The sequence below is a fragment of the Eretmochelys imbricata genome, chromosome 3 (assembly GCF_965152235.1).
Source record: "Eretmochelys imbricata isolate rEreImb1 chromosome 3, rEreImb1.hap1, whole genome shotgun sequence".
NCBI classification, from domain to species: Eukaryota; Metazoa; Chordata; order Testudines; family Cheloniidae; genus Eretmochelys; species Eretmochelys imbricata.
The window spans coordinates 8,550,091-8,576,565 of NC_135574.1; the positions used below are offsets into that span (position 1 = coordinate 8,550,091).

General features: G+C 41.5%; 1 protein-coding gene across 1 annotated transcript in view; it reads right to left on the reverse strand.

Annotated features, from left to right (window-relative positions):
• Positions 1–26,475, reverse strand: part of KIF13B (kinesin family member 13B) — a 215,279-nt gene that overhangs the window by 50,959 nt on the left and 137,845 nt on the right. Inside the window, exons 20-30 of the mRNA XM_077812361.1 lie at positions 24,643–24,792; positions 23,916–24,044; positions 19,335–19,505; positions 15,823–15,980; positions 13,763–13,895; positions 12,230–12,376; positions 9,462–9,491; positions 7,829–7,928; positions 7,318–7,444; positions 5,636–5,691; positions 3,394–3,518 (exon numbers count right to left, since the gene is read on the reverse strand). Coding sequence (XP_077668487.1) covers positions 3,394–3,518; positions 5,636–5,691; positions 7,318–7,444; positions 7,829–7,928; positions 9,462–9,491; positions 12,230–12,376; positions 13,763–13,895; positions 15,823–15,980; positions 19,335–19,505; positions 23,916–24,044; positions 24,643–24,792 — 1,326 coding nt within the window. The remainder of the gene's footprint in view (positions 1–3,393; positions 3,519–5,635; positions 5,692–7,317; positions 7,445–7,828; positions 7,929–9,461; positions 9,492–12,229; positions 12,377–13,762; positions 13,896–15,822; positions 15,981–19,334; positions 19,506–23,915; positions 24,045–24,642; positions 24,793–26,475) is intronic.

Sequence of the window (26,475 nt, forward strand, 5' to 3'; positions counted from 1 at the left end):
GTATAATGTCTGTGGAGAGGTTGGCCTTGGCCTATACATCTGCCTCTGGTGTTGTCTCCTCAGGGCTGGGGTGTAAATTCCCATGAGGCGTAGAGTTGACCGTGAGTCTTTCAGCAAGTGTAGGGACTCATCTGCTTTCCATTAAACAAATTTGGCCTGTCAAAAGGCAGGTCCTGTATGGTGTTCTGGACCTCTTTGGTGAAGAGTGAAGCAAAGACTCATGCTTTACAACTGTGTCAGTGGCCAAGACTCTGAATGCAGTATCCACTGTAGCCAGAAGAAATGCCTTTGCCAACAACTTGCCCTCCTCTATCCAGGACTGAAATTGGGCTCTGTCCTCAGGGGGAAGCTTGTCCTTAAAGTCAGCCAGGCTAGAGTAATTGCTAAAATCATATTTTGCTAACAAGGCCTGACAGTTCATGGTATGAACCATTTTTCCTCCAGAATGTCCAACCTCTTCGAGCCCTTGTGAGCCGGAGTGGTCTTGGGATGTTGTAACTCTCTTTGGGGCTTAATGTACCACCAGGGATTTGGGTGCTGGGTGGGAGAAAAGACATACAGCTTTTTTGGCAAGGACAAAATCACATCTCTCAGTCCTTTTAGGCATGGGGACTCATGAGGTAGAGGTATGCCAGACCACTCTGGCTGGCTCCATGATAGCCTCATTAACTGAGAGTGCCATCTTGCTTGGACCTGCAGCCTACCGAATATCCAGGAGATAGTACTGGAAATCATGGATCTCCTCCAGTGGTATCTGGAGGCCATTGGTTATCCTCTGCAGTAGCTCCTGGTATGCCTATGGTCGTCCAGCAGAGATGGTGAGGATGGAGTGACAGCTTCAGCTGGAGCTCAGATGAGATTCCCATTGGTGCTGGCAGATCCGAATCAATGTCCTCCTCCTCCTTGAACTGTGACAGATCTGGTGGGTGCCGAGGAGAGGTGTTGTATGACTCCTGGACGGATCTGGGGTGTCTGCCACAGAGTTTCCATGGGCCCCAATAAAGCCAAAAGGAGGGATCAATCAGATGGGAGAGACCTCATCGCACCGGATAACATCCAGATCTCCTCGACTCTCTATCAGGGCTCAGAACTCTAGGAGGAGATGGACTGGCTGGGGTACCTGACTCACCTGAGTCTGATAACTGCTCTCTCCTCATTGGTGAGGTGGAAAGTATATGAGGGTGGATGCTCCTGCCCATGGGTTAGAGAGGGGATGATTGTTGTGGTGCTAAAGCAGTTTTGTCCTCCAGTGAGGCAATTTCCCTTTGGAGGACTGGGCTGGAGAGAGGAGGCTGAGGGTAAGGGAGGACTATATCCTCTGGTGTCGTGTAGGTGTCTGGTTGTCCTGGCATTTTGGGTGTTCCAGTGATCGGGACCGATGGTTCGGACGTGTCCCGGGAAATTGTAGTTGGGTTGTCCTCTGAAGGGAGGGCTGGTACCAATGAAGAGTCAGGTCCAGCACTTCTGGGCAGAACCAGCAGACGTCAGTCCTCGTGTTTCAAAGCCAGAGCCAGCGACAGATCCTTTTTCTTGCACACTGTGTCCTCCAAAATCCTGGATCTATAGGATCCACGAACGAAGGCTCACCCAGCCTGGACGGGCTTTGGGAGGGATATCTTATGGACACACCTCGACAGGGATCTGTCCTTGCAACTGTGAGAGTGCCCCCTACTCTTATGGGAAGCTGTGGAAGAAGAGCCCTTGGGCTTAGCATTTGCAGACTCTGCTTCTAAGATTACGTTGGGGGCACTACTCATCTGATAGAGCCAATGTACAGCGTGTGGGGGTGTCTCCGTGGCCTGGATCAGAGTGAGGTCTCATCGCCTTCTTCATAAGGTGTTTCCTTAAGTGAAGGTCATGAGCTTCACGTGGTTGCGGTGGAAACGAGCAACAGATGCTGCACTTTGCTGGAATGTGCATCTTATCCAAGCAATAGAGACAGTATTTGTAATATTTGTGATTTGTGGAGAAGGAGTGAGGGCAAGAGACAGTTCTTGAACCCTGAAGCTCTGGGCATAGCCCTGGATCTTGGGGAGAGCATCTCTGGTATGGGGAAAGAACAAGCTATACTAACTAACTAAACTACTATAAAATTATTTACAGGCTACGAAATAGAAAAGTTGGAGAAATCTGTGGACACAGGAATTCTGAGTCAGGGCATGCGATGGGTAAGAAGGAACTGGAGAGGTGTTGGTCAATACTTCCTCTTATGCCCTTGGTCTGGAGCAAAAGGAGAATTAATGCGCATGTGCAGGCCAACCGACATTGCTTGTTAGAATTTATGGACTCAGGGACATGCGCACCCAAGTGTTGAACACACATAGGGATCAGCACCCAAAGAAGAACTGAGACTTCTTTAAACACAAAGACATTTCCCTTTGAAAAAGAGCTACCAATCTCCTAGATTTTTGACTATAACTTTTAAGAGGACAGGATCATTCCATTTTGCTCTTATGAAGACACTCCAGAAAGAGCAGAGCTGATTACAATGTGAGTCTTTGGAAGACAAATTTCAGTATACTTCACTTAAAGACACCCCCCCCTTTTTTTTTTTTTTTGCTTGACAGCTGAGAAATATTTTGCCTGAACAGTGTTAAAAATATTTGGTAAAATACAGAAATCCTATGAGGCTTGAGAGGGGAAAAGGAATTTCCCTGCTCATAAAATAAAAATAAAAATATGGAAATATCTTCAAATAATTAGAAATATCACATGGTAGCACTCTCTTTGGGTTTCTTGTTTAGAGTGCATGCAGAAAAATTTTAATAATTTTAGAAGTCTGAGGAAATTCCCAGACAAAAACAACTGTGTTAAGTTGGAGTTAAAGTTTAGAGTAAGTACCAGTAACTTAAAGGTTAAAAAAAGAAATTTACAGGAATGTTGCGATTATCCCAAAACCAAGCATTACAAAACCAGGAAATTCAGAGTTAAGGTTATACTGAAAATAAATCAAAACATGCTAAGAAATGGAAATGCACCGTTAAGGCACCTAAACAACTGCAACTCCACTTTAATGTAGTTTTTTTGGGGGAATATAATAAAATTCCATTCCTAGAAAACAATTCTAAAAACAATCAGCCTTAGAAAGTACAAGAGCTGTATACTTAATGTGTCAGTCTAGATGCACTCCTGTGATGTCTAGGTAAGAGTTTGCCTACACATGAAAGGTAATCCAGAAATAGATAAGGTATGAATTAAAAACAGATTAACTCCATGTGTGAATGCTTTTATTTTAGAATAAAAGAGTGCCTTGTTGTGAATTATCTTAATCCACTTTGGAAGTGGAATAGTTATTCTGGAATAACTCCCTGTGTAGACAAGCCCTGTTAAGAAGAGGTTAATAAGATGAGAAGACTCCTGATCTTAAGCATTCTGGGCTGTTCTTTTGCTTACCTCACTCTCATAGTATTTTACAATCTGCAATTCAAAGAATTCCTCTTCCTCTTCCCCAGTGAGAGTAGCATCCCATCCACCAGGTTCTGGGTCATCAAGGTTATCTTGAGAGCTAAAGTCATCCGCTAGGAGCACAGAAGACTCAAAAATGTTAAAAGACACAAGAACTGTACTCCATTCAAAACAGCACAAGAGTAGTGACATTAATTCTTGTTTACTGGCCAAATGCCAGTTTGGACAATTACTTTCTACCTATGTAAAATTCCACCATAGTTTCACTTCAATAGGGTATCCTTTTTACCTTGCCTGAAACTGTTGTGTTGCATTGTACAGGGAGTGTGCTTGTGCTTTGGAAGCCTTTGGTATGAAGCGTGCTATATGAGGTCCTTCGTACCCTGGGACTTGTAGCAATGTTTGAAATCATTACAGACTTGGTCACAGAAAATCAGTTACAATTTAACAGCTAATGTGGTTACAGATTGTGTCACACCCTTGTTTAGAACTTCAATATGGGCTATCTAGGGCAAGGAAACTATAGCAGTTTCATCTGGAACAATTTAAAAAACAATGTGTTCCTTGTGCTAACAGCCAACGTAGGTTGGAAAACTGCTCTCAAACACAATTCTGGTCGAGCTATGTGTGGTCAATCACCGACCTGTGGTCATGTGAGCAAGGCCTCAGCTTAGGTAGTCATTCTAGTACTTACCAGTGCCAATATCAAAGCACGCTTATATTAATTCAGTGATATTTTATATATGAAACAGTTTATCTCCCTCCCTCTTTACATCCCTTATCAGAAACTTCTCACCTTGGAAATTCCTTGAGTTTACTATTCATCTAGGCTGGAATTTTCAAAGAAACCTAAGAGTTATGTGCCCCACTCCCTTCGAAATCCCAGCACAATTTTATTTTCATCTAGTTTCAGGCTAGAAAGGACAATTATGATCATCCAGTCTGACCTTCTGCATACCAAAGGCCAGATAATTTCATCCAATAATTCCTGTATCAAGCCCCATAACTTCTGGTTGACCTAGACCATACATCTTTTAGAAAGACATCCAATGTTGATTTTAAAACTTCACATGATAGAGAATCCACTAAGTCCTTGGTAAGTGGTTACAATGGTTAATTCCTCTCACTGTAAACAAAAGAAAATCCTGTGCCATATTTATAGTCTTGAGTTTATCAAGCTTCAGCTTCTAGACACTGGATCTTTTTCTACCTTTGCAGCTAAATTAAAAGGGCTCTCTACAATCAGAAATCTTGCCATGTACCTACAGACCATGATCAAGTAACTTCCTAACATTTTCCCTGGCAAGCTAAGAGTCTGAGCTTCTGAAGTCTCTCGCTATAAGGAAGTTTTCCCAGAATCATTCTTGTAACTCTCTTCTGAACCCTTAAAAAGGATAACACCAAATTTTTGTAACGTGTGGACACCCCAAGTGGACACAGTGTCACACTAATGGTCACAGCAATGCTGTATATAGAGATAACACCACCTCTGTACTCTTAGTGATGCTTATACATCCAAGGACAATGTTAACTTCTCTTAGCCACATCATCACACTAGTAGCTCACGTTCCACTGGTTATCCACTAGGACCTTTAAGTCCTGTTCAGAGTCTCTCCTTTCCAGGATACAGTCCCCCATTCCGTAGGTGTGGCCTGCATTCCTTGTCCCTATATGTATGACCTTGTATCTGGATGTATTAAAAGACAAGTGAGCCCAGTATACCAAGAGACAAAGATCACTCTGCATAACACACACACTCTCACTTACCATTCCACTCATTTGTGTCATATGCAAACTTTTTCAGCATTTTTTTTCCAGATCTTTGATAAAGATATTAAAGAGCACTGGCCAAGAACAACGATCTGTGGGACTCCACTAGAACCATTCTTTTTGAATGATTATTCCGCATTTACAACTGGCTTTTATTGTTAGCTTCTAAGTTTTATTCCCTTTGTTATTTTATATCTCCCTTCTTCCTGTCTTTTCACTTATTTAAGGTCTACAAAACATAGGGAGTATAAAAATGTATTGTTCATTCTGTATGTAATTGCTGTGTATTCTGGAGCATTAAACAATATAGTTGGATGAAATAAATGTAGTTCTCATAGTCTTTTCACATTAATAAACCTGCCACTCAAAGAATTCGTTCTTTTTATTAGTTTGCTTCTTAGTTCCTATAATGTTATTGGCTAGACAAAGTTTGTTTCAAATGCTCTCTGTCCTCTCTTACCATTTAAGTCAAGGAAAACAACTGGAATATGGGTTTCCATACCAGGCACTGGAGTCCTAAAATATAAGATATTGACAACGGTGGCATTTAAACTGAAGCAGATTTATCCAGCACACGTACCTTATGATACAAGCCAACAATATAATACATTCTGCACAGCTGCGATTGTAGGTCAAGCCAGTGATAACCTTGGCAAATGGCTTTATTTTAATTTACTCCTGCAGGTATAGAGGGACTAAAACTAAATTGGTACTTCTTTTACACTAGTTCCCACAAAATTCTTACATTTGACCTCTGCTTTCAGAAATGTTTTCTTGCCTCTAAACTCCTATTAGCAAATTTAAAGTTTCTTTATTTACACTGACATGTACACATATTAATGCAAAAACCTCTGCATTAGTAATGCAACTGAAGGTTGGACTGTTAGTCACAAAAAGTCAAGAAATGCAAATATTAAGGTTCCAAAAGCAAGGTTAACTCTCCCACATTGCACAACTATTATGCTGGTTGTTAAACACCCAAAAAGAAAAATAGGAATAGGAAGTAGTACATATGTGCAACATGTCCAAATTAACACTGCTGTTTACATTTTAACTTTCAAATTTCCTGATATGTTGTGATTTAACGGTGCAACCTTAATGCTTTATTCTATATTATCCCTTTAATTTCCTATATTTATAACACATTTTAGAAAGACTTTGTAAGAAAAAAAAATTAGAAAAAGTTAGTAAGTTGTTTGAATCACCCTTTGCACATTTCCTAGATGCACATGCATTCACAATACATTTCTTCTGAAGTATGTATCTTACAACTACACTGTTTTCTGCTGTGCATGCTCAATATGGAGTTTTCAAATATTCACAGCTTTTTAACTCAAAAGATGGCATACAAGAAGTCCTCAGTAAGAAGTGAGGACTTTCCTGTGGTTCAAAAGCATTGGTTTTAACAAAGTTCAACTTAAAAGCCAAACAAACAGGATCTAGTCAGCAAGTGTGGTTAGAGGTTCTCTCACACTCTGCACAATATATCGTGTCCCCTTCTTCACTGCCATGCTCCCTCTCCAAACAACTCAAATGCTGATCAGCTTTTCCTCCAAAAGCTTACCTTTGGGTAGAGACCAAGCACAGAAAACTTCAGCCCAAGTTAGAAGCAAGTGAATACGGGGGCTTAGAATAGAAACTGTTTTGCATCCTTTACTGCAGTTGTTACCTACAGCTGCTATAGTATGGCAATCTCAGTCCAGTGTAATTTATTGTTCTTAATATTTAGAAAATTATGTGCAACACCTGCTGACTAAACAGACTCCGTGCTTAAGTAAGAAGCACACTGCTCCTGGAGTTTTATTATGACTGAGCAGCCTTTTAAGTGAAGGAACGACATAATTAACATATTAGCTAATTGTTTTTTTTAAATGCTAAGTGCAATGGTAAATATGAATTTTTTTTCCCAAAGGTTTTATAATTACATTTTGGTCAATAACAGTATCATTTACTAAGGAGTGTTTCTGGGTTTCAATTATTGAGACCAAGAAATTAATTCATACTAACACTCCTAATTTAACCACTTTTGTCATATGATGTACATAACCCACATTTGGTGACGCAGAAAATGGCAGCAATCTAAGCCAGGAACAGGCTGCCCATCATTTTTATATCCACTGTGGCATATAGTAACATTCATACCACTCTGCTGGAGCTCCAGGGATCCCACTGCCAGCAGAAGGAACCATTACAGCATTCCTTTCTTCAGTAAGAGTGAGCCTCATCTCTAACAGTTGTGCCTCCCGATCTGCATCATCTTCTGTTTTATCTGGAAAAGTAGGACAGTCCGTCAGAATGACAGGCAGCATTTTTTCTATTGCAGCTTTCGTGATACGTATTGGTGGCCTCAACCCACAGGTTAGTGGCCCACTGACTTTAATTAAAAAAACAAAACAAAAAACACCTCATCTAGTCACCCTGCTGGCAGTTTCAATAAAAACACCTATTACTCTGTAAGTATACACAGATTTTCTCTATAGAGCTCTCTATTTGTGACTTGAGTGCATGTCAGAATCTTATTCTCATTATTCTCCCCAAACGGACGATTTCAGAGATTCAGTTATTCCTTCCCCTTGCTACTTAATTTCACACACATTACCAAAAAAAACGATATACACCCTCACCCCTCCCATTCCAATAATGTTTCACCTACCAGGTTTGCTGACGAGTTTTTGCAGCTGTTGATCTAGGTATTCCTGACGTTTTGTCAATACGTTCAGCCATTTCCGACGCAGTCTCTCCAAATCCCTGTCCTATGTAAATGAAGCAAGTTGTGTAAGTACTGATCCAAGAAAACCAATGTTTCCCATTTGAAAACATAAGTAGCTTTCAATCTATCTGCTCATACTTTTTATTTCTGGCCACTTTTCCCCCTGAATTAGTGCTCTGATAACTATAGAAATGATATATGGAAGAGATCTCCATTAAGTCATCTAGTTTACCCATTATTCTCCTTTATTACAGAATTGTTCCTCACATTCAGTCACATCCACTGACTGGACTATGCCCCACCCTTGCAAGTCTTGACTTGATCTGGCAAGTCTCTCTCTCCAGTTATCTTATATTCCCTACTACTCATTTAGGCAACAAAAACGTGGAAATAAGAAATTTACAGGATTTAGACTGTCCCACAGCCTTACTTTATTGTTAACACTAATATTGCGGCAGGGCCTGGAAACGACAATCAGCACAGATGGGGGCTCTAATCCTAAGTGCTTTACAAACGCATAGTAAGAACCAGTCCTTGTCTTACAGAGTTCCAGTCTAAGGATTCAATCCTGCATTATGGGTGGGCTGTAGCATAGAGGATAATGCCGGATTGGGGCCATGCTATTTTTGGTAAGATATTGTTCCTGACATTCCATGTGAATTCCCCCTTGCCTAATTTCATCCTATTATTGTACCACCCCCCAAAGACTTCCCTAACACATTTCTTCTCCTTCGTTAGGCATTTAATCAATCAAGAGAAAAGGACTGAAGCAAACCGTAACCTGCATGGTTTTGAACATCTATATTCTTGTAGAAATGCACCTAGAACCCTCTCCAGCCCTCCAAAGACAAAATTAAACACAGGATCTCTTGTTGTTATCCTTATATGCTTATGCTACTGGTAACAGCAACAATGAGCATCAGATGTTTTTTGAAAAGTACTCCTGTGTACTTTTAATGACAATGTATCATAAATATTATACCACACCAACAACTCTGTGAAGTTAAAAAAAATATCCCCATTTTACAGGGGGGAAGTCAAACCAGATATTAAATACCTAGCTCAAAGTCACAGTGAGTGGTGGTCCTAGGAATAGAATCCCTGTCCTGAGTAGTAGGACCGTTTTGATCACTAGCCAATATTTTATTCCCAAGTCCAATACAAACCATGTTCATAACATAAAATAGTGGGAAATATTTTGTTTCTATGCATCTTAAACATTATACCTATGACTGCTCTGAGCACAGCAAACCCTAATCCACTGGCTGTAGATACAGAGGGGAAGCATGTCAGAAAATAGATAAAATGAAAGTAACTATGCCTTGTTCAGGAAACATACATTAATGTGTCCCATTCTTTCAGAGAGAAAAATGCCTCTTAATTCTGGGTCAGATATTATATAGTGTAAAAATGTGTGTGAGATTTTACAGTCTTCGGGACAGTGACGTTTTAGATATTCATGCCTCATATAGTGGGATGTACAATGTTGGATGTCTATCTAATATTGAAAATTAGACCAGGCAATCTGATCTACAAATATAAATATTTGAAGTAAGATAAATGTTGTTGTATTTACCTGATAACTGTCCATATCATCCTCTCCTTCCTAGGCAAAAAAAAAAAAAAAACCCCAAAAAAAAACAATCAAAATCATTCATATATGCTTTTATACTAGAAAATACATTACGTGCAAAAGCAATATTTATGGTTAAAATATTACCATCTGTATGTGTAATTCTGATTAAAATGTCCAGCAATGTAGTACACTGGGGACAGAAGCTGGTAGACCAGCTTTACAGTTTTAATAGTGAATAGCAGCGCCACTTGCACTCACTACTTACTTTTCCATTATAAATCTTGTTTGGAAGGGTATTGTAATTGAGGATTTATATCACTTAGTATAAACAACTGGAATGTATTTTCATAGCTTATATAACAATTAAAGGAAAACTCCATTAATAAAGGATTCTAATCACTACATCTAATTGCCAAGAAATGACTGCCAAAACACTTGAGTGGTTTAAATAAGAACGAATAATTACAGTGAAAAGGCACTTGCAATCTATCCATTCTGATGGATACATGATAGGACTAAAGAGAGAACCTACTGCCTTTTTAGTAAGAGGTAGGAATTGTTATAGCAAGCATGGGAAACCAAAGTTTGACAAAAGGTTAGTTTTAAGGTAAGCTTTAAAGGCAAGCCATTTAGTGGGGGAAAATGTTAACATATTAAACCCATTCTAAAACCAAAAAGTTAAAACAAAAGTCACAGTAGCAGTCACCCCACAAAAGCTCTGACACTTTGATTTTCAGTCCTTTCTGATGGGACACAGAACCTTTCATCAAAATGACCTACATCAAACTGGGCCCCTTGCTAGAAAGTATCATCACGATGGCAATCAGGAGTGAGACACAAAGCACCATTCACTGAATGAAGAAAAAGAAAAAAAAGCAAAGGATTTCCAAAAATTTTTTGGAAATTCATTCCTATACTTACAGTCTCACTGGGTAAATATTTATCTAGCTACTTAAGGGATAATGGGGAACTCCAGTGATGAGTTAAGTAACAAAAGCAAATTTTATGTAAGTGAACGTTAAAATTAAAAAGGCATACGTTTTCTTAGTTTCAAGGTCTTTAGAAAATTTGATACACATGAAAGATAAACAAACTAGAGTTGCAGATATGTAGACCAAGAACCCAGAAGTTTAAAGTAGATGGTTATGTCACTTTAATAAAAAAAGGTTATTTAATTTTGTGGATTATAGCTTTCAAAAAAATTGTAAAACTAAAAGCTTTAAGGCCTGGTCACAGGATGGAGTGGCTTTTTAAGGGAGTTGGGCTCAGACCACCTCTACCTTGTTAGCTGTCGCCCCAGTGTTGAGCTTTGAGATAGATTTGGGAGCCTGCTCAGTTTAGTTATGGGACAAAGAAGTGAAAGAAGACTCTCCTGCAGTAAAGTTTAGCTGAAGCATTAAGTCAACCAACATTGCTGGGAGCTGGAGGACCACTGTGAAGAGACATTCAACCAAAGTGGGGAAACTGAGGCAGCTGCTATGTCACAAGCCCATTCATTCATTCCCACCCACACTGAACTTCCAACTGATGACAAGGGGCGTTAGGGTGATTTTAAAAGGCAAAAGCAGCATACATATCTGCTCTCCTAAAACTCAAAATAAGTAACTGAAGTTTTGCTCCTTTAATTTTAAACTTTTCCAAAATCAAATTAGCCATTATTTAAGTATAATCCCCATTGATACATTATAATTTCTTAGGGTTTGATACTGCTGCCCATGGTTGTTGTATCCAACTGTCTTCCAAGTAAAATCAATTATCAAAAACAAAGTTCCTAGCAGACTTCATTGAGTGTCTGGCTTTTCTACCTTTTTGGGGTATGTCGCAGGGCAGAGGTATAAAACCTTTGGGTGCCCTGCTAAAGAGCTGGCTTCCCTGTAGGGTGGCCGGGTGTATAGGCCAGGACCCTTAGCAGAGAGCCCAGCTGCAGGCCCTAATGAGAGCAGGCTCAGTGTGATCTGCTGAGTCTAGTGGAACCAGCTGGGTTGATGACTGGGAAGGCATATAAACCCAGGGAAGAGCTCAGGAATGGGGCGAGCCAGGCAGGAAAGTAGGAGGGTTGAGGCACTGTGTCTGCGGACTGACACAAGCCTCAAAGGCCAGAGGACCCAGTGAGGGGTCGGAGTGGGGACAGGTGTTGGGGGAATTGGGACTGTACAGCCACTGTAAATAAAAGAACACGGGTGAAGCACCTGCAAGAGGCGTCTGAGACCCTTTCTTTGGCCAGCCCAAGCACGGGGCATAGGGACAAGGGGAAGCATCCGATGAAGTGAGCTGTAGCTCACGAAAGCTTATGCTCAAATAAATTGGTTAGTCTCTAAGGTGCCACAAGTCCTCCTTTTCTTTGTGCCACCCTGTGACAGGGTGTATAAACACTCTTCTTGAAAAGGGGTTATGTTTTTATTCATTTAGTAGGGTTATTTTAAAATAAAGAGGAGGAAGGGGGTAAAGCAAAAGTGTGTGTTAGTGTTGCAAGTCTCATTCCTATTATTGTGGAAGTCCTTGGCAAATAGGAAAGGTTTTTTGGTAGCATTTCCTAGAGAAAGTCAGAATCTGGATTCACCCACCCATATTCACTGAAAGAGTATTGTCAAAACAGTGTTTAGAAGTCACTGTTTCACACAGAGTAAGGTAATTTACAGCCCGTGGAGTTGCTCCAGAAGTGAATTTGTCCAAAAAGAGCTTTCCACAGCTTTCCAGGTGCATCCGCAAGTCTTTGAATGATCATTTTTTCTTCCTGTTAAAGATCTCTTAATGAGACAGGAACTTACCTGATGAGTCTCATGAACTTTTTGTGACTTGACATGCCTTATTTGAGCACAGCCAACTCCAACAGATAGTAGGGCTTCTTCCATTAGAGGCAAGGTCCCAGATTCCTGCACAGACTTCACCTCAGCCTGGATTCGCCGTGACTGCCCCTTCACAAGGGAACAATTTGAAGAACTAAGTCTTGAACTGTGAAAACTTAGTGACAGAGACCTCTACTGGTGGTGGCTTTATATATAGTAAATTTGAATCTGGTGATTGTTCACTACATAGAAAGTGGTACTGGAAGTTCTCATGTGAGACATGACATTGGTTAGGTAGAACTACCACTTCTACTGCAAGGTCTAAATCCACAAGAAAGTGTGGGACATTCACTGAGCCCACAATTTGCTGTTGATGAAAACTTTTCAAAGGACACAGTTTAACAAAAATACTCAAACACACTGAACATAGGATTTCCCCCTGATCTGTTTTGACTTTGTACACTTGAGGGGAGAGAATGTAATTTGGCAAATGTTGCTGAAATTAACTTTTTGTGGGACTGGCTTCCCTGGTTGTAAATCCTCTCCACTGATGTTGTCAGCACAGCTCTAGGAACAGTGTTTGCTAGGTAGCTCCTGCTGTACACTCCGCAGAATCGGAAATCATAGTAGTTTGGGAGTGCAGGAGGTATAGTGTGTATTTAACAGATACTAATTTTATAGAGTTCTCTGACCAGTGGACTATATTTTAAAATATTAAATGTACAGGAACCAGAGAACAGGGGAGTAGCTGGCTAAGAGGATTAGCAGTAAGATAATGGGAACTTTGGCATCAGGTTTTCGATCAAGTTCTGCCTGGGCTGATAGTAACTAAAAGCTGTTTTCTGATGGCTGTTCTACATCCTGTGAGAGAGGAGTTTGATTTGAGCATTTGATCCAGTCCAGTTTCCATATCTTTAAACAATATCCCATCAACTGGTTCCTCAGTTGACAGTCTCAGCACAGTGGCCAAAACACTAAGTAGACAATAGAGAATGACCTATCCTCCAGCATCTGTGGTTCCCTCCATGTAAGGGCTGAAGCACACTGGCAGAAGAGTGTGGAGAAAGTTTCTGCTGCTGTTACCCACACTGTGCCTGTTTGATGGATAATAGAGGACCTCAAAATATAAAAGGTATCCAATGTATTTCCCTCTAGACTGTAACTGCTTTAAAGCTGATCGAATACTGGGCCTAAGCTTAATGGTTCCTTTGTCATAAGACCACTATTAAAACTCTATGAACCTGTACAACATACAAGATTCCCTGCTCCTTCAGAATGTTAAAGCCGGTCTCCTTTCACAGATGATGGGGGGAGGGATAGCTCACTGGTTTGAGCATTGACCTGCTAAACCCAGGGTTGTGAGTTCAATCCTTGAGGGGGCCATTTAGGGATCTGGGGCAAAAATTGGGGATTGGTCCTGCTTTGAGGAGGAGGCGGTTGGACTAGATGACCTCCTGAGGTCCCTTCCAACTCTAACCTTCTATGATTCTATGACTCCTGCAGCTGCCATCTTACCTGTCTGAGCTGAAAGATGCCACCAGTGTTTACGTCCTTGGCGGGAATCACCTCAACTGGACAGTACTCCCCATTCTCATTAAGTTCCAGAATCTGAACCCAGAGCTCCACTTTTCGGGTTACCTCACTCCATCTGGAAAACATGCCAAATACCATTTCACAATTTACTTTTTCTCCCTCTTCTCTCTTGCGTTTTTTTTTTTTTTTTTAAATTGCTGAGCCAAGCTACATGACTCTGCTCAGTATTTGCAAAGATCACAGGCAGGGGAAGGGGAGATACTTTTCATCAAGTGTCATTTATGCCAGGAAAAAGTTTTTAGTTACCTGTTGCTACTTCTGAGCTAACAACTAGTGATGACACTTTGGCCTAGAACTTTTGTAGACACAAGACCTCTTCATACTAGTTTCATATCAGAACGAGTGCCAATTAAACATCAAGGTCAAATTCTGCTCTCTGTTATACCCATCTAATCCCACTGACTTCAGTGCAGTTGAACCAGCATTACCAAGGGCAGAATTAAGGATATTCTGGTTTCATGTGGCACCCATCCTCACTTTCTCCATCACTAACATCCTCTCTTCCCTCAAGTTTACCCCTAAAATGCACTTCTTCCACAAAGCCTATAAAATTATTCCTTCCTTCTTTGAAAACCCTAAACTGAAAAGAACAAACTTATTCTGCAAGACCCATGTATGACACTGGCAGATCATGTTCCAGGTCTTGCCAAGGCTCTAGGCCTCAGGCCAGCACTGACAAATTCATTGCTGGAAACCATTTTGGTTCACCTGAGTGTTAGTAAAGATGGGTACTGGATTTATAACCATGTGTTTAGACCAATGGTTCTCAACTCGTGGCCCATCGGCACACAGCTGCGGCCCATGTGACTTCCTCAGGGCCATACAAATAATATATATATGGATGCGGATGCAGCCCACATAACACACAGAGAGCAGCATATGTGGCCCAAAGTGGTAAATAGGTTGAGAACCACTGGTTTAGACTTTATGAAATGACATGCTTGGAAATAAGAAAAGGAGTACTTGTGGCACCTTAGAGACTAACCAATTTATTTGAGCATGAGCTTTCGTGAGCTACAGCTCACTTCATCGCTCAAATAAATTGGTTAGTCTCTAAGGTGCCACAAGTACTCCTTTTCTTTTTGCGAATACAGACTAACACGGCTGTTACTCTGATGCTTGGAAATTGCAGCATACATTCATCTCATTTAGAATTTCTTTATCACATGCTATAAGGTAATATTTAAGTTTTTGCTTTGTAACTAAAAAAAAGTTTGCTTTGAAATTGTGAACCTAATGAGGAGGGATGGTCTCTTGTCCATCAAGAACACCTATCAAAACCTAATGGGCCAGCTTACAAAGGCTTTGTTAATTGCCCCATTAAAAATCAAGAACAGGGCAATGTGCAAAAGGGCTCGTCTCATCAACTTGAATTTTGGAAGTAGGAAATTTTGTAACCCCCATGTCGGTTCTCCCTTCTCCTTATTTTTCCCAGTGTTTGTTGCCTTCCCACGTCATGTCTTAACGTACAGTCCTATTCTGTTCCCACTAAAGTCAATGGCAAAACCACAGTTGTCTCCAATGAAAGTGGGAGCAGGTCCTTAGATCGTAAACGCTTCATGACATGGACTGATCTCCAATACGTCGGTAGGTAACCAAAGAAATTCTCCCGTCCATTGATTTCAGAGTTACAGTTAAATCAGCCCCACTATCGTTTGTTTCTTTGTAAAGAACCATACATACATTTATGGTGTTGCCTAAATAATATGGACATTATCCAGTCTTATTTCTCAGGTTTTTCTTCTTTTAAATCAAAACAATATGAATGAGCATTTATCAATAATTTTTACCTACATTACCAACCTGCATGATGGTTTTGCAGTGAGCACAGAGGGTTACAAAGATCCGAACAGCAGATTCATTTCTACTCAACCCAGGATTTGACTGCTGGTCCCCAACCCACTCTAGAATCTAGAAAAATTGACCGGGCCCGGGAGGCTGCATTTTAAACTGTGTGGGAGGAGTTTGCTCCCTGCAGTTACCTGTCACGAAGGCTTCGTGTTTTGGCTTGAATTATTCCCAAATCCCACACGGCTGAGTTTTTGCGAGGATCGCTTTGCTTGTGTCCATACACTTCAATTGCCAAAGCCCCTTCAGAAAGATGCTCCATGAAGTCTTCAGAAATATTTACAGAAAACTCCTATGTGGAAATGACAAAACTAGTTAAACATTAAAAAGAGTACGTTGTTAACTATTGTGATAATTGGACCTACCAATTTACCCTAATGGTGAACTCAACTGTGAAAAGTGAGTGAAAGTTCACAAAACGTCACAATAACCTTCAACAATAAATGTTGATGGGGAAAGGTGCATAAGGGCAACAGAAACACTGCATTAGTCCAAACAGCCTACTGATATAAATCAAGGACCGTGCTAAGGTCCCGACTTGTAAGCAAGAAAAGTGTGCAACCAGAAGTCAACAGACCAAAACTGTTGCATTAGAAATTAGGCCCAATTGGTAAACAAAAATAATGAGGGGATAGGCTGTTCCACCCATCAGTACCTTTAGGGGCCTCAAAAAGAGGCTGAAAGGCAAAGCTAACTACTGCAATGCTGGCTGACTGAAAGAGAAGAGAAGGCGAAGGAGCAAGCTTCATCACCACAACTGATGCCCACTCTGTTTCCCAGGGCCCTAGGGTCCAGAGTGATACCTCTGTGCCTTCGTCATCCTAATCCTGAAAGATGTCTTGACCAGTCTGGGCCAGAGCGGGATCCAGATGACACTGCCATACCCACCAGGTCCAACTACACCCCAAACACCACATGGAATATGAGATTTTGTCTCCTCCCTCTCAATGTATTCTTTTACTTCTCTACCTTATTACTTCTTTTTCCTCTCTCTTTCTTTTGTTTAATAAGAGTCTGGCTTAGCTGGCCAAAACTGTATACTTTGCTGTAAGCCCGTTACCAGAAAGGCAGCTAAATGCAATGCCCTAATTAGCCTAGTGCTGATACAAGATTGCCAGGTCTCAGAGTGGCTGATAAGATCGTGTGCTGTGTCTATGTTTTTCCAGCAGAGAGGTTGCAAGTGAGGCAGAAGTTGCATTTTCTATCTTTGCTGTTCTTCTCCTTGCACGTGTCTGCTGTCTTGTTTGGTCTTTTAGGAAACAGGATTGGATTTTAACAGCAATGACATCTCAACTAACTTCTCTTTTCCCTGAAAAGGACAGTTACCAACTAAGAGTCTTACAAAACTTGGTGAGAACTCTCTCCAACTAAAGGGACAGTGAACAAGAGATGTTAAGATGAAAGCCTTATTTAATACTTAACATTTCAAATGCTTTAACCGTTTCCCCTTTTTTTCCCCACTGTACCTTCAATAAAAGGTTAAAAAGATTTTTAATTATGTGTTTGCCAACGTATTAAGTGGCTGTGGTCTCTGTATACCAAACCCCAAAACTCATTTAAAACTGTTTACTGTTGGACAGTTACAGGGTCATGTTAACACCTTTAATTCTTTGTGCTCATAGATTCCTTCTAAATTAATAACCCCCCATTCTACACACGCTTTTGGAGGTGACTTTTTGCTTTCACTCTGCATGCTACTCTCTTCTCACAAAGGAGCTCATCAATGGACATATTTATGGCAAAGCACTTAGTACAAGAGGGCTCTTTCCCAGTTTGACGACTTAACTAGTTTGATACACTATATAAGTTGAACTCTAGATCAGGCAAGCTACATAATCCCATTCATCCAAGTCTATTATTTCACTGACTGCTTTTTTTGCATAAATCAAAGGCTTTTGACACTGGCATTTAAGGTTCTTCACTCAGAAGCACTAGGCTGATGTGTCCTGATTTTTGTACCTACTTCTACCTGCAAATTCCATTCAGTTTCTGTATATGGTAAAAATGAATACTTGGCACTTCTCTAGTGCTTTCCCCGGTCAAACTATTTGTATATAGTAGTACCTGCTGAAGCACCTAGAACCTACAGAAGAGGTTGAAACCTATTGTATTAGATGCTACATGTACATGTAGTAAACCAGTCCCTGACCCCAAGAGCTTAAAATCTAAATTAATAAGACAAAGAAGGTGTGAGAAAGGAAGCGTTATTACCCCTATTTTTCAGATGCAGAAGCCAGGCAGAGAAATGATCTGACTTACCTAGCGGTTCTCAACCCATGGCCTGCATGCGGCCCAATTAGCACACAGCTGCGGACTAGCTGTGTGCTAAAGGCTGCAAGGCCCTTGCAGCGGGGTCAGGGTCGCTGGCCGGCCCCACATGGCAAGGGTTCACGGCTGCTGGCTCTGGGCTGCCGCCTGGCTGCCCTACCCCACAGCTGGGTCCAGGGTTGGAGCTGCCACCTGGCCCCCTGACGAGGGCTCTGCTCCTGGCCCTATTCTGTGGAGGGGTCTCTGGGCAGGAGGTGCTGAGCATTGCAGTCGGTGGAGGTGGGGGATAAGGGGGGAGTTGGGAAGGCGTGCTGTGGTTCTCAACCTGCGGCCCAGGTAACACATTAATGCGGCCCACAATGGTAAATAGGTAAAGAACCAATTGCCCAAACTGACAGGGGGAGTCCGTGGCAGAGCTGAGAATTGAACTCAAAACGCTCAAATCTCAGTCCAGTGCCGTAAACCAAAAGAACATCCTTCCTCAAACCACTTTACAAATGTTAACCAGTCCTCACAAAATCCTTCCATGTTACAGACAAGGAAACTAAGAGAAGTTAAGTAACTTGCCCAGTGCCACAGTAAATCAGTGGAAGGGCCAGGATGGGAATTGAAGACACCCTGAATTGAAGAGGCCTGAACTCATTCCAGACAGGCAAACTCAAACACACAAACTTTCAGACATTAAAGCCAGAAGAGACCATCATAATCATCTAGTCTGATCTCTTGCACATCTCTCATACAGTCTCTTCTATTTTCCTTTATTATTAGTTCATTTTATTGTTCTACGTGATATTTTTGGTAGAGTAAACGGTGCTTATAAAAACAGCTTGCAGGTGAAAGACTACAAATTCAGTGACTGTATTAAGTTACTATAAATGACCATATAGTATAATCTCAGAGTTAGGAACTAAACGATCTGTCACACACCTCATTTGGAACCAGAAGTACGCAATCAGGCAGCAGCAGAGAGGAAAAAAAAAGCAAATACAGTCCAGTACTGTGTTAAATGTAAAGTACTAAAAAAATAAAGGGAACGCTTAAAAATGATTTGACAAGGTGAAGAAACTGTTCTTGTGCTTGTTTCACTTAAATTAAGATGGTTAAAAGCAGCATTTTTCTTCTGCATAATAAAGTTTCAAAGCTGTATTAAGTCAATGTTCAGCTGTAACCTTTTGAAAGAACAACCCTAATGTTTTGTTCAGAGTTACGAACATTTCAGAGTTACAAACAACCTCCATTCCTGAGGTGTTCCTAACTAAGAGGTTCTACTGTAATGATTCAAAGTTTAGTAAAGAAACTGACTAGACCAGTGGCAGACTAATTTAACTATCTTGCTTTGCCTGTCTGCAATTGCAATCATAAATAAAACAAAAATTACATTGCAGTGATCGAAGACAACCATACACTGTGGCTCCTTGCTGATGGGAGATAAAGAGGGGTCCATCTCAGGGGCAACTGTAACTGGCTCCAGCTGATCCCAGAAAGTGTATTTGCAGAACACAAAGTTGGAAAGATGCTGAGGCAAACCGGTAGCCTGAAGTATTTTAATCTAGAGGAAGGAAAAAGAGAAAAGCATGTTTTAAATCAGTAAACAATTTTAATGGAAACAGTCAAGCATAACACAAAAGAAAGTCAGTTTGTTAAAAGAACATCTTGCTCAACTGGGAGGCTAAAAATTATTAAACAGTTACTTTAACACAAATGTCTTGATAAAAGAAGACTAGTCTGCCTTGAAATATTTGTAGATAAAATGCTTTGGCTGAACCAGCTGGAAGTCACCACTAGGTGTCATTGAACAACTAACTTTTGGGAGTAAAAAAGAAGGTCATAGGTTTTCTGAAAACTTCCTTTGTTCTACAAACACCCTGCTAAAGTAATTCTTGCCCTATTTGTAGGTATAGGTGCTAGAACTAGGGCTGCTGGGGGTTCTGCCGCACCCCCTGGCTTGAAATGTTTTCCATATATACATGGTTTATAGTTTGGTTCAATGGCTCTCAGCATCCCTACAATACAAATTATTCCAGCACAACTGCTTGTAGGATGCTAGGAAGAGCATGAAGTGAAAAGCCGTGCCCACCCAAGAACTCATATAATCACAGGACTGGAAAGGACCTCGAGAGGTCATCTGGTCCAGTGGCCTGCACTGAAGGCAGCACTAAGTATTATCTAGACCAGGGGTGGGCAAACTTTTTGGCCTGAGGGCCACATCGGGGTTCTGAAACTGTATGGAGGGCTGGGTAGGGAAGGCTGTGCCTCCCTAAACAGCCTGGTCCCCGTCCCCACCCCCTATCCGCCCCCTCCCACTTCCCGCCCCTGGACTGACCCCCTCAGAAACCCCACCCCATCCAACCCTCCCTGCGCCTTGTCCCCTGACTACTCCCTCTCAGGAGCCCCCGCCCCTAACTGCCACCCCAGGACCCCACCCCCTATCCAACCCCCCCTGCTCCCTGTCCCCTGACTGTCCCAAAGCCTATCCACACCCCAGCTTGCTGACAGGCCCCCCAGGACTCCCATGCCTATCCAACCGCCCCCTGCTCCCTGTCCCCTGACTGCCCTTCAGGACCCCCTTTCCTTTACCATGCTGCTCAGAGCACCAGGACTGGCAGCCTTAAGTAGTACACCATAAGTAGCACATTCTTTCGGGGAGCAATTTAATACACTACACCAGGGGCTCTTGCAGCCTCACTGCCCAGCAGGAGCTCGCAGCCCTGCCGCCCAGAGCGCTGGCGGCAAGGCGAACTGAGGGTGTGCGGGAGGGGACGGGAGCTCAAGAGCCGGGCAGCATGGTCCCAGGGGCTGTAGTTTGCCCGCCTCTGATCTAGACCATCCCTGTCAGGTGTTTGTCTAACCTGCCCTTAAAAATCTCTAATGACTCAGATTCCACAACCTTCCTAGGCAATTTATTCCAGTGCTTAACTACCCTGACAGTTCGGAAGTTTTTCCCTAATGTCCAGCCTAAATCACCCTTGCTGCAATTTAAGACCATTGCTTCTTGACCTATCATCAGAGGTTAAGGAGAACAATTTTTCCCCTTCCTCCTTGTAACAACCTTTTATGTGCTTGAAAACTGTTATGATGTCCCCTCTCAGTCTTTTCTTCTCCAGATTAAACAAACCCAATTTTTTCCAATCTTCCCTCATAGGTCATGATTTCTAGACACAATACTCCAGTTGAGGCCTAATCAGTGTGAGGGAGGGTGGAAGAATTACTTCTTGTGCCTTGCTTACATGCCTGCTAATACATCCCAGAATGACGTTTGCTTTCTTGCAATAGTGTTACACTGTTGACTTATATTTAGCTTGTGATCTGCTATGATCCCCAGATTCCTTTCTGCAGTACTACTTCCTTGGCAGTCATGTCCCATTTTGTAGGTGTGCAACTGATTGTTCTTTCCTAAGTGGAGTACTTTACATTTGTCCTTATTGAATTTCATCCTATTTAGTTCAGACCATTTCTCCAGTTTGTCCTGATCATTTTGAATTATAATCCTATCCTCCAAAGCACTTGCAACCCCTCCCAGCTTGTCCGCAAACTTTATAACTGTACTTTCTATGCCATTATCTAAATCACTGATGAAGATATTGAACAAAACCGGACCCAGAACTGATCCCTGAGGGACTCCACTTGTTATGCACTTCCAGCATGACTGTGAACCACTGATAACTATTCTCTGGGAACCATTTTCCAACCAGCTATGCACCCACCTTATAGTAGCCCCATCTAGGTTGTATTTCACTAGTTTGTTTATGAGAAGGTCATGTGAGACAGTATCAAAAGCCTTACTAAAGTCAAGATATACCACATCTACAGCTTCTCCCCTATTCACAAGGCTTGTTACCCTGTCAAAGAAAGCCATCAGGTTGGTTTGATTGTTCTTGACAAATCCATGCTGACTGTTATTTATCACCTTATTATCCTCCAGGTATTTGCAAATTGATAACTTAATTATTTGCTCCCTTATCTTTCCGGGTACTGAAGTTATGCTGACTGGTCTGTAATTCCCCAGGTTGTCCTTATTCCCCTTTTTTTGCTGGGCACTATATTTACCGTTTTCCAATCCTCCGGAATCTCCCCCGCTTCCATGACTTTTTGAAGATAATTGCTAATGGCTCACATACCTCCCTCAGTCAGCTCCTTGAGTATTCTAAGATGTATTTCATCACATCCTGGTGATTTGAAGACCTCTAACTTGACTAAGTAATTGTTAACTTTTTCTTTCCCTATTTTAGCCTCTGATCCTACCTCACTTTCACTGGCATTCACTATGTTAGATGTCCAACTGCTACTAACTTTCTTGGTGAAAACTGAAACAAAAAAGTCATTTAACACTTCTGCCATTTCCACATTTTCTGTTATTGTTTTTCCCCCTTCACTAAGTAACGGAACTACTCTGTCCTTGGACTTCCTCTTGCTTCTAATGTATTTGTAGAATGTTTTCTTGTTACCCTTTATGTCTCTAGCTAGTTTAGTCTCGTTTTGTGCCTTAGCCTTTCTAATTTTGTCCCTACAAACTTATTTGTTTTTTTCATTCTTTGTAATTTGACCTAGTTTCTATTTTTTATAGGGTTCTTTTTTGAGTTTCAGATCATTAATGATCTCCTGGTTAAGCCAGGGTGGTCTCTTGCCATACTTTCTTTCTTTCCTACGCAGTGGGATAGTTTGCTCTTGTGTCCCTAATAATGTGTCTTTGAGAAACTGCCACCTCTCTTGAACTTGCAGTGGGGGAGGTTTAGGTTGGATATTAGGAAAAACTTTTTTACTAGGAGGGTGGTGAAGCACTGGAATGGGTTACCTAGGGAGGTGGTGGAATCTCCTTCCTTAGGAGTTTTTAAGGTCAGGCTTGACAGAGCCCTGGCTGGGATGATTTAGTTGGGGATTTGTCTTGCTTGGAGCAGGGGGTTGGACTAGATGACCTCCTGAGGTCCCTTCCAACCCTGATATTCTATTCTATGATATTCTATGAACTGTTTTGCATGTTTTACCAAGGCCCAGTGGAACCTTATCTTCAGAGTCATATTCTATTCTAAATGTACAATCCATTTTTTTAAACAGGTTGTAATATTTTGCAAAGCAAGTTTCCCTTTTTACTAGTAGAACCAAGTTCAACTGAATTAGGATTCTCTAGATAATTGTCACTTCCTAATTTCTGGATCATGTAATTTGCATGTATCATGACATGCTAGTGGCCACCAGTGCCTTCCATTTGCGCACACACACCATATAGAGCTGTTGCATACTTAGCTCCCTCTGCTGGGCATCCAACATGCTTTCCCTCCCATCCCACCTCGACCATGCACAAGAGAACAGGTTCCCTCCTCCCACACCTTTCCCATATATACATGCAAGAAATCAGGGTTATTAGACTCAAAATCTTTTTTTTGGTTGAATAAAAGAATTATTTACTAAGAAGAGGACTCCACATTTGGTTTTATTATGGCCCCAAATAAGGGTGATAAAAATGTTTGAGGGTAAATCTTGAGATTTTTGTTTTGATTTTTAATAAATGTCATTATGAGACCAAAGGATCACAAGATTCAGTCTTCTTGCATTATATCCACCATTCAGAAAATGAAATTCTTTGAGGAGACAAGACAGATATTTCAGAGCCAATTATGAACCCCAGGGCATTAAGCAAGCTCATGAAAAATACAACCAGCATACTACACTGCACACAGCACTGAGCATTCATAGCTATTTGTTTTCTTTAAATCTTGAAACACCAAGATGCTTTCAAATAGGCTGTATAAACTGAACAATTCACAAGCTAAGATAATGATAGTATAACTGAACATAGGTGGTAAACAAAAGGAGATACAGTGTAATTTATCACTAACATGGAAGCTAATGCACCACAAACATTTAATCACGTTTTTTACACTTGGGTAGTAACAGAAAGGAAGAAGTTGGCTCAGTATTGAGGATGTGACAATAGCGTTTATTGAATGCGTCTAGAACTCACCATACAAACTAGTTTGTTCTCCTGTATGTCGTTCTCTCTTGAACAGTCTGTGCAATCATCACCTCCTACGATTCTCTCCCCAATCGCTCCACTCACTCGCACCACTTCAACATGAAGACGACCTGACACCTAATGAAAAAAAGGTAGGTGGGAAAGATTATCAGATGTCACCAAACAATGGTTTCAAACCTTTTCAGGTAGCTATGCTAATGCACTGCTATGTTATGAGAATACCTAATCTGCCACTATGGGACCTCTTCTTCCCTCCTCTGCTTCCCTTCTATTGTTTTGTCCCATTCACTTATCTTGTTTTAGACTGCAAGCTCTTTGCGGAAAGGACAGTCTTCTTATGAGCTTGTACAGAACCTACCACAGTGGAGCCTCAATCCCATTTGGGACCTCTGAGCATTACCATTAGCAAGGTATTACTTTGGCTGTACCCAATTGCCTCCCATTCATTTATGACTGCTCTACCTGGAACTGGAGCTTACATGACTTCATATCCATCATTATTATGAGACTGGGGTTTGTAGCTGCCCAAGTAACACACAGGTGCATCATTAAGATACCAGAGGGAGGAGGGAGAAGGTAAAGGACTAGCCACTCGATCCTGAAATATCATTAGTAACATGTACCAGTGGCTGGGGAGCACCTTTAGTACAATACTGAAAAGCCCTAATGACTTCCATTAAACAGCTAAAAATTATGATGTACAGGAACGACAAACCTCTCCCTTCTGATTGATGATAGGAACAGCATACTGCAGCTTCACATCATAAAACAGGGACTCAAGAAAAACATTGGCCACTCCGATGAGACTATGGTTTTCTTGTTCATCATAGAATGGATCAGCTCGTCTGAAGTAAGACCTAGTTAACTTGAATCAAATTCAAAATAATGTAAAAACTAAGTTGATAATATAATGTCATTTTCACAGCACTGATGAACTGGCAAGGTTTCACAGGTTTTTGTTCTCTTCCTCTAGAGTAAAAAGGAAAGGAGTACTTGTGGCACCTTAGAGACTAACAAATTTATTTGAGCATAAGCTTTCGTGAGCTACAGCTCACTTCATCAGATGCATTCAGTGGAAAATACAGTGGAGAGATTTTATATACACAGAGAACATGAAACAATGGGTGTTACCATACACACTGTAACGAGAGTGATCAGGTAAGGTGAGCTACTACCAGCAGGAGAGAAAAAAAAAAAACTTTTGTAGTGATAATCAAGGTAGGCCATTTCCAGCAGTTGACAAGAACATGTGAGGAACAATAGGGGGGATGGGGGAAATAAACATGGGGGAATAGTTTTACTTTGTGTAATGACACATCCACTCCCAGTCTTTATTCAAGCCTAATTTAATGGTGTCCAGTTTGCAAATTAATTCCAATTCAGCAGTCTCTCGGAGTCTGTTTTTGAAGTTTTTCTGTTGAAGAATTGCCACTTTTAGGTCTGTAATCGAGTGACCAGAGAGACTGAAGTGTTCTCCAACTGGTTTTTGAATGTTATAATTCTTGACGTCTGATTTGTGTCCATTTATTCTTTTACACAGAGACTGTCCGGTTTGGCCAATGTACATGGCAGAGGGGCATTGCTGGCACATGATGGCATATATCACATAGGTAGATGTGCAGGTGAACGAGCCTCTGATAGTGTAGCTGATGTGATTAGGCCCTATGATGGTATCTCCTCAATAGATATGTGGACACAGTTGGCAATGGCCTTCGTTGCAAGGATAGGTTCCTGGGTTAGTGGTTCTGTTGTGTGGTTGCTGGTATTTGCTTCAGGTTGGGGGGCTGTCTGTAGGCAAGGACTGGCCTGTCTCCCAAGATCTGTGAGAGTGATGGGTCATCCTTCAGGATAGGTTGTAGATCCTTGATGATGCACTGGAGAGGTTTTAGTTGGGGGCTGAAGGTGATGGCTACTGGCATTCTGTTATTTTCTTTGTTGGGCCTGTTGTGTAGTAGGTGACTTCTGGGTAATGTTCTGGCTCTGTCGATCTGTTTCTTCACTTCAGCCTGTGGCTATTGTAGTTGTAAGAATGCTTGATAGAGATCTTGTAGGTGTTTGTCTCTGTCTGAGGCGTTGGCGCAAATGCGGTTGTATTGTAGAGCTTGGCTGTAGACAATGGACCGTGTGGTCTGGTCTGGATGACAGCTGGAGGCATGTAGGTAAGTATAGCAGTCAGTAGGTTTCCGGTGTAGGGTGTGGTTTTGTGGCCATCACTTAGTAGCACCGTAGTGTCCAGGAAGTGGATCTCTTGTGTGGATTGGTCCAGGCTGAGGTTGATGGTGGGATGGAAATTGTTGAAATCGTGGTGGAATTCCTCAAGGGCTTCTTTTCCATGGGTCCAGATGATGGAAGATGTCATCAATGTAGCGCAAGTAGAGTAGGGGCATTAGGGGACGAGAGCTGAGGAAGCGTTGTTCTAAGTCAGCCATAAAAATGTTGGCATACTGTTCCTGACAGCTTGTAGTCCATCTCTGTATGGAATGTTGGTGTAGAGGTCTTCTACATCCATAGTGGCTAGGATGGTGTTTTCAGGAAGATCACTGACGGA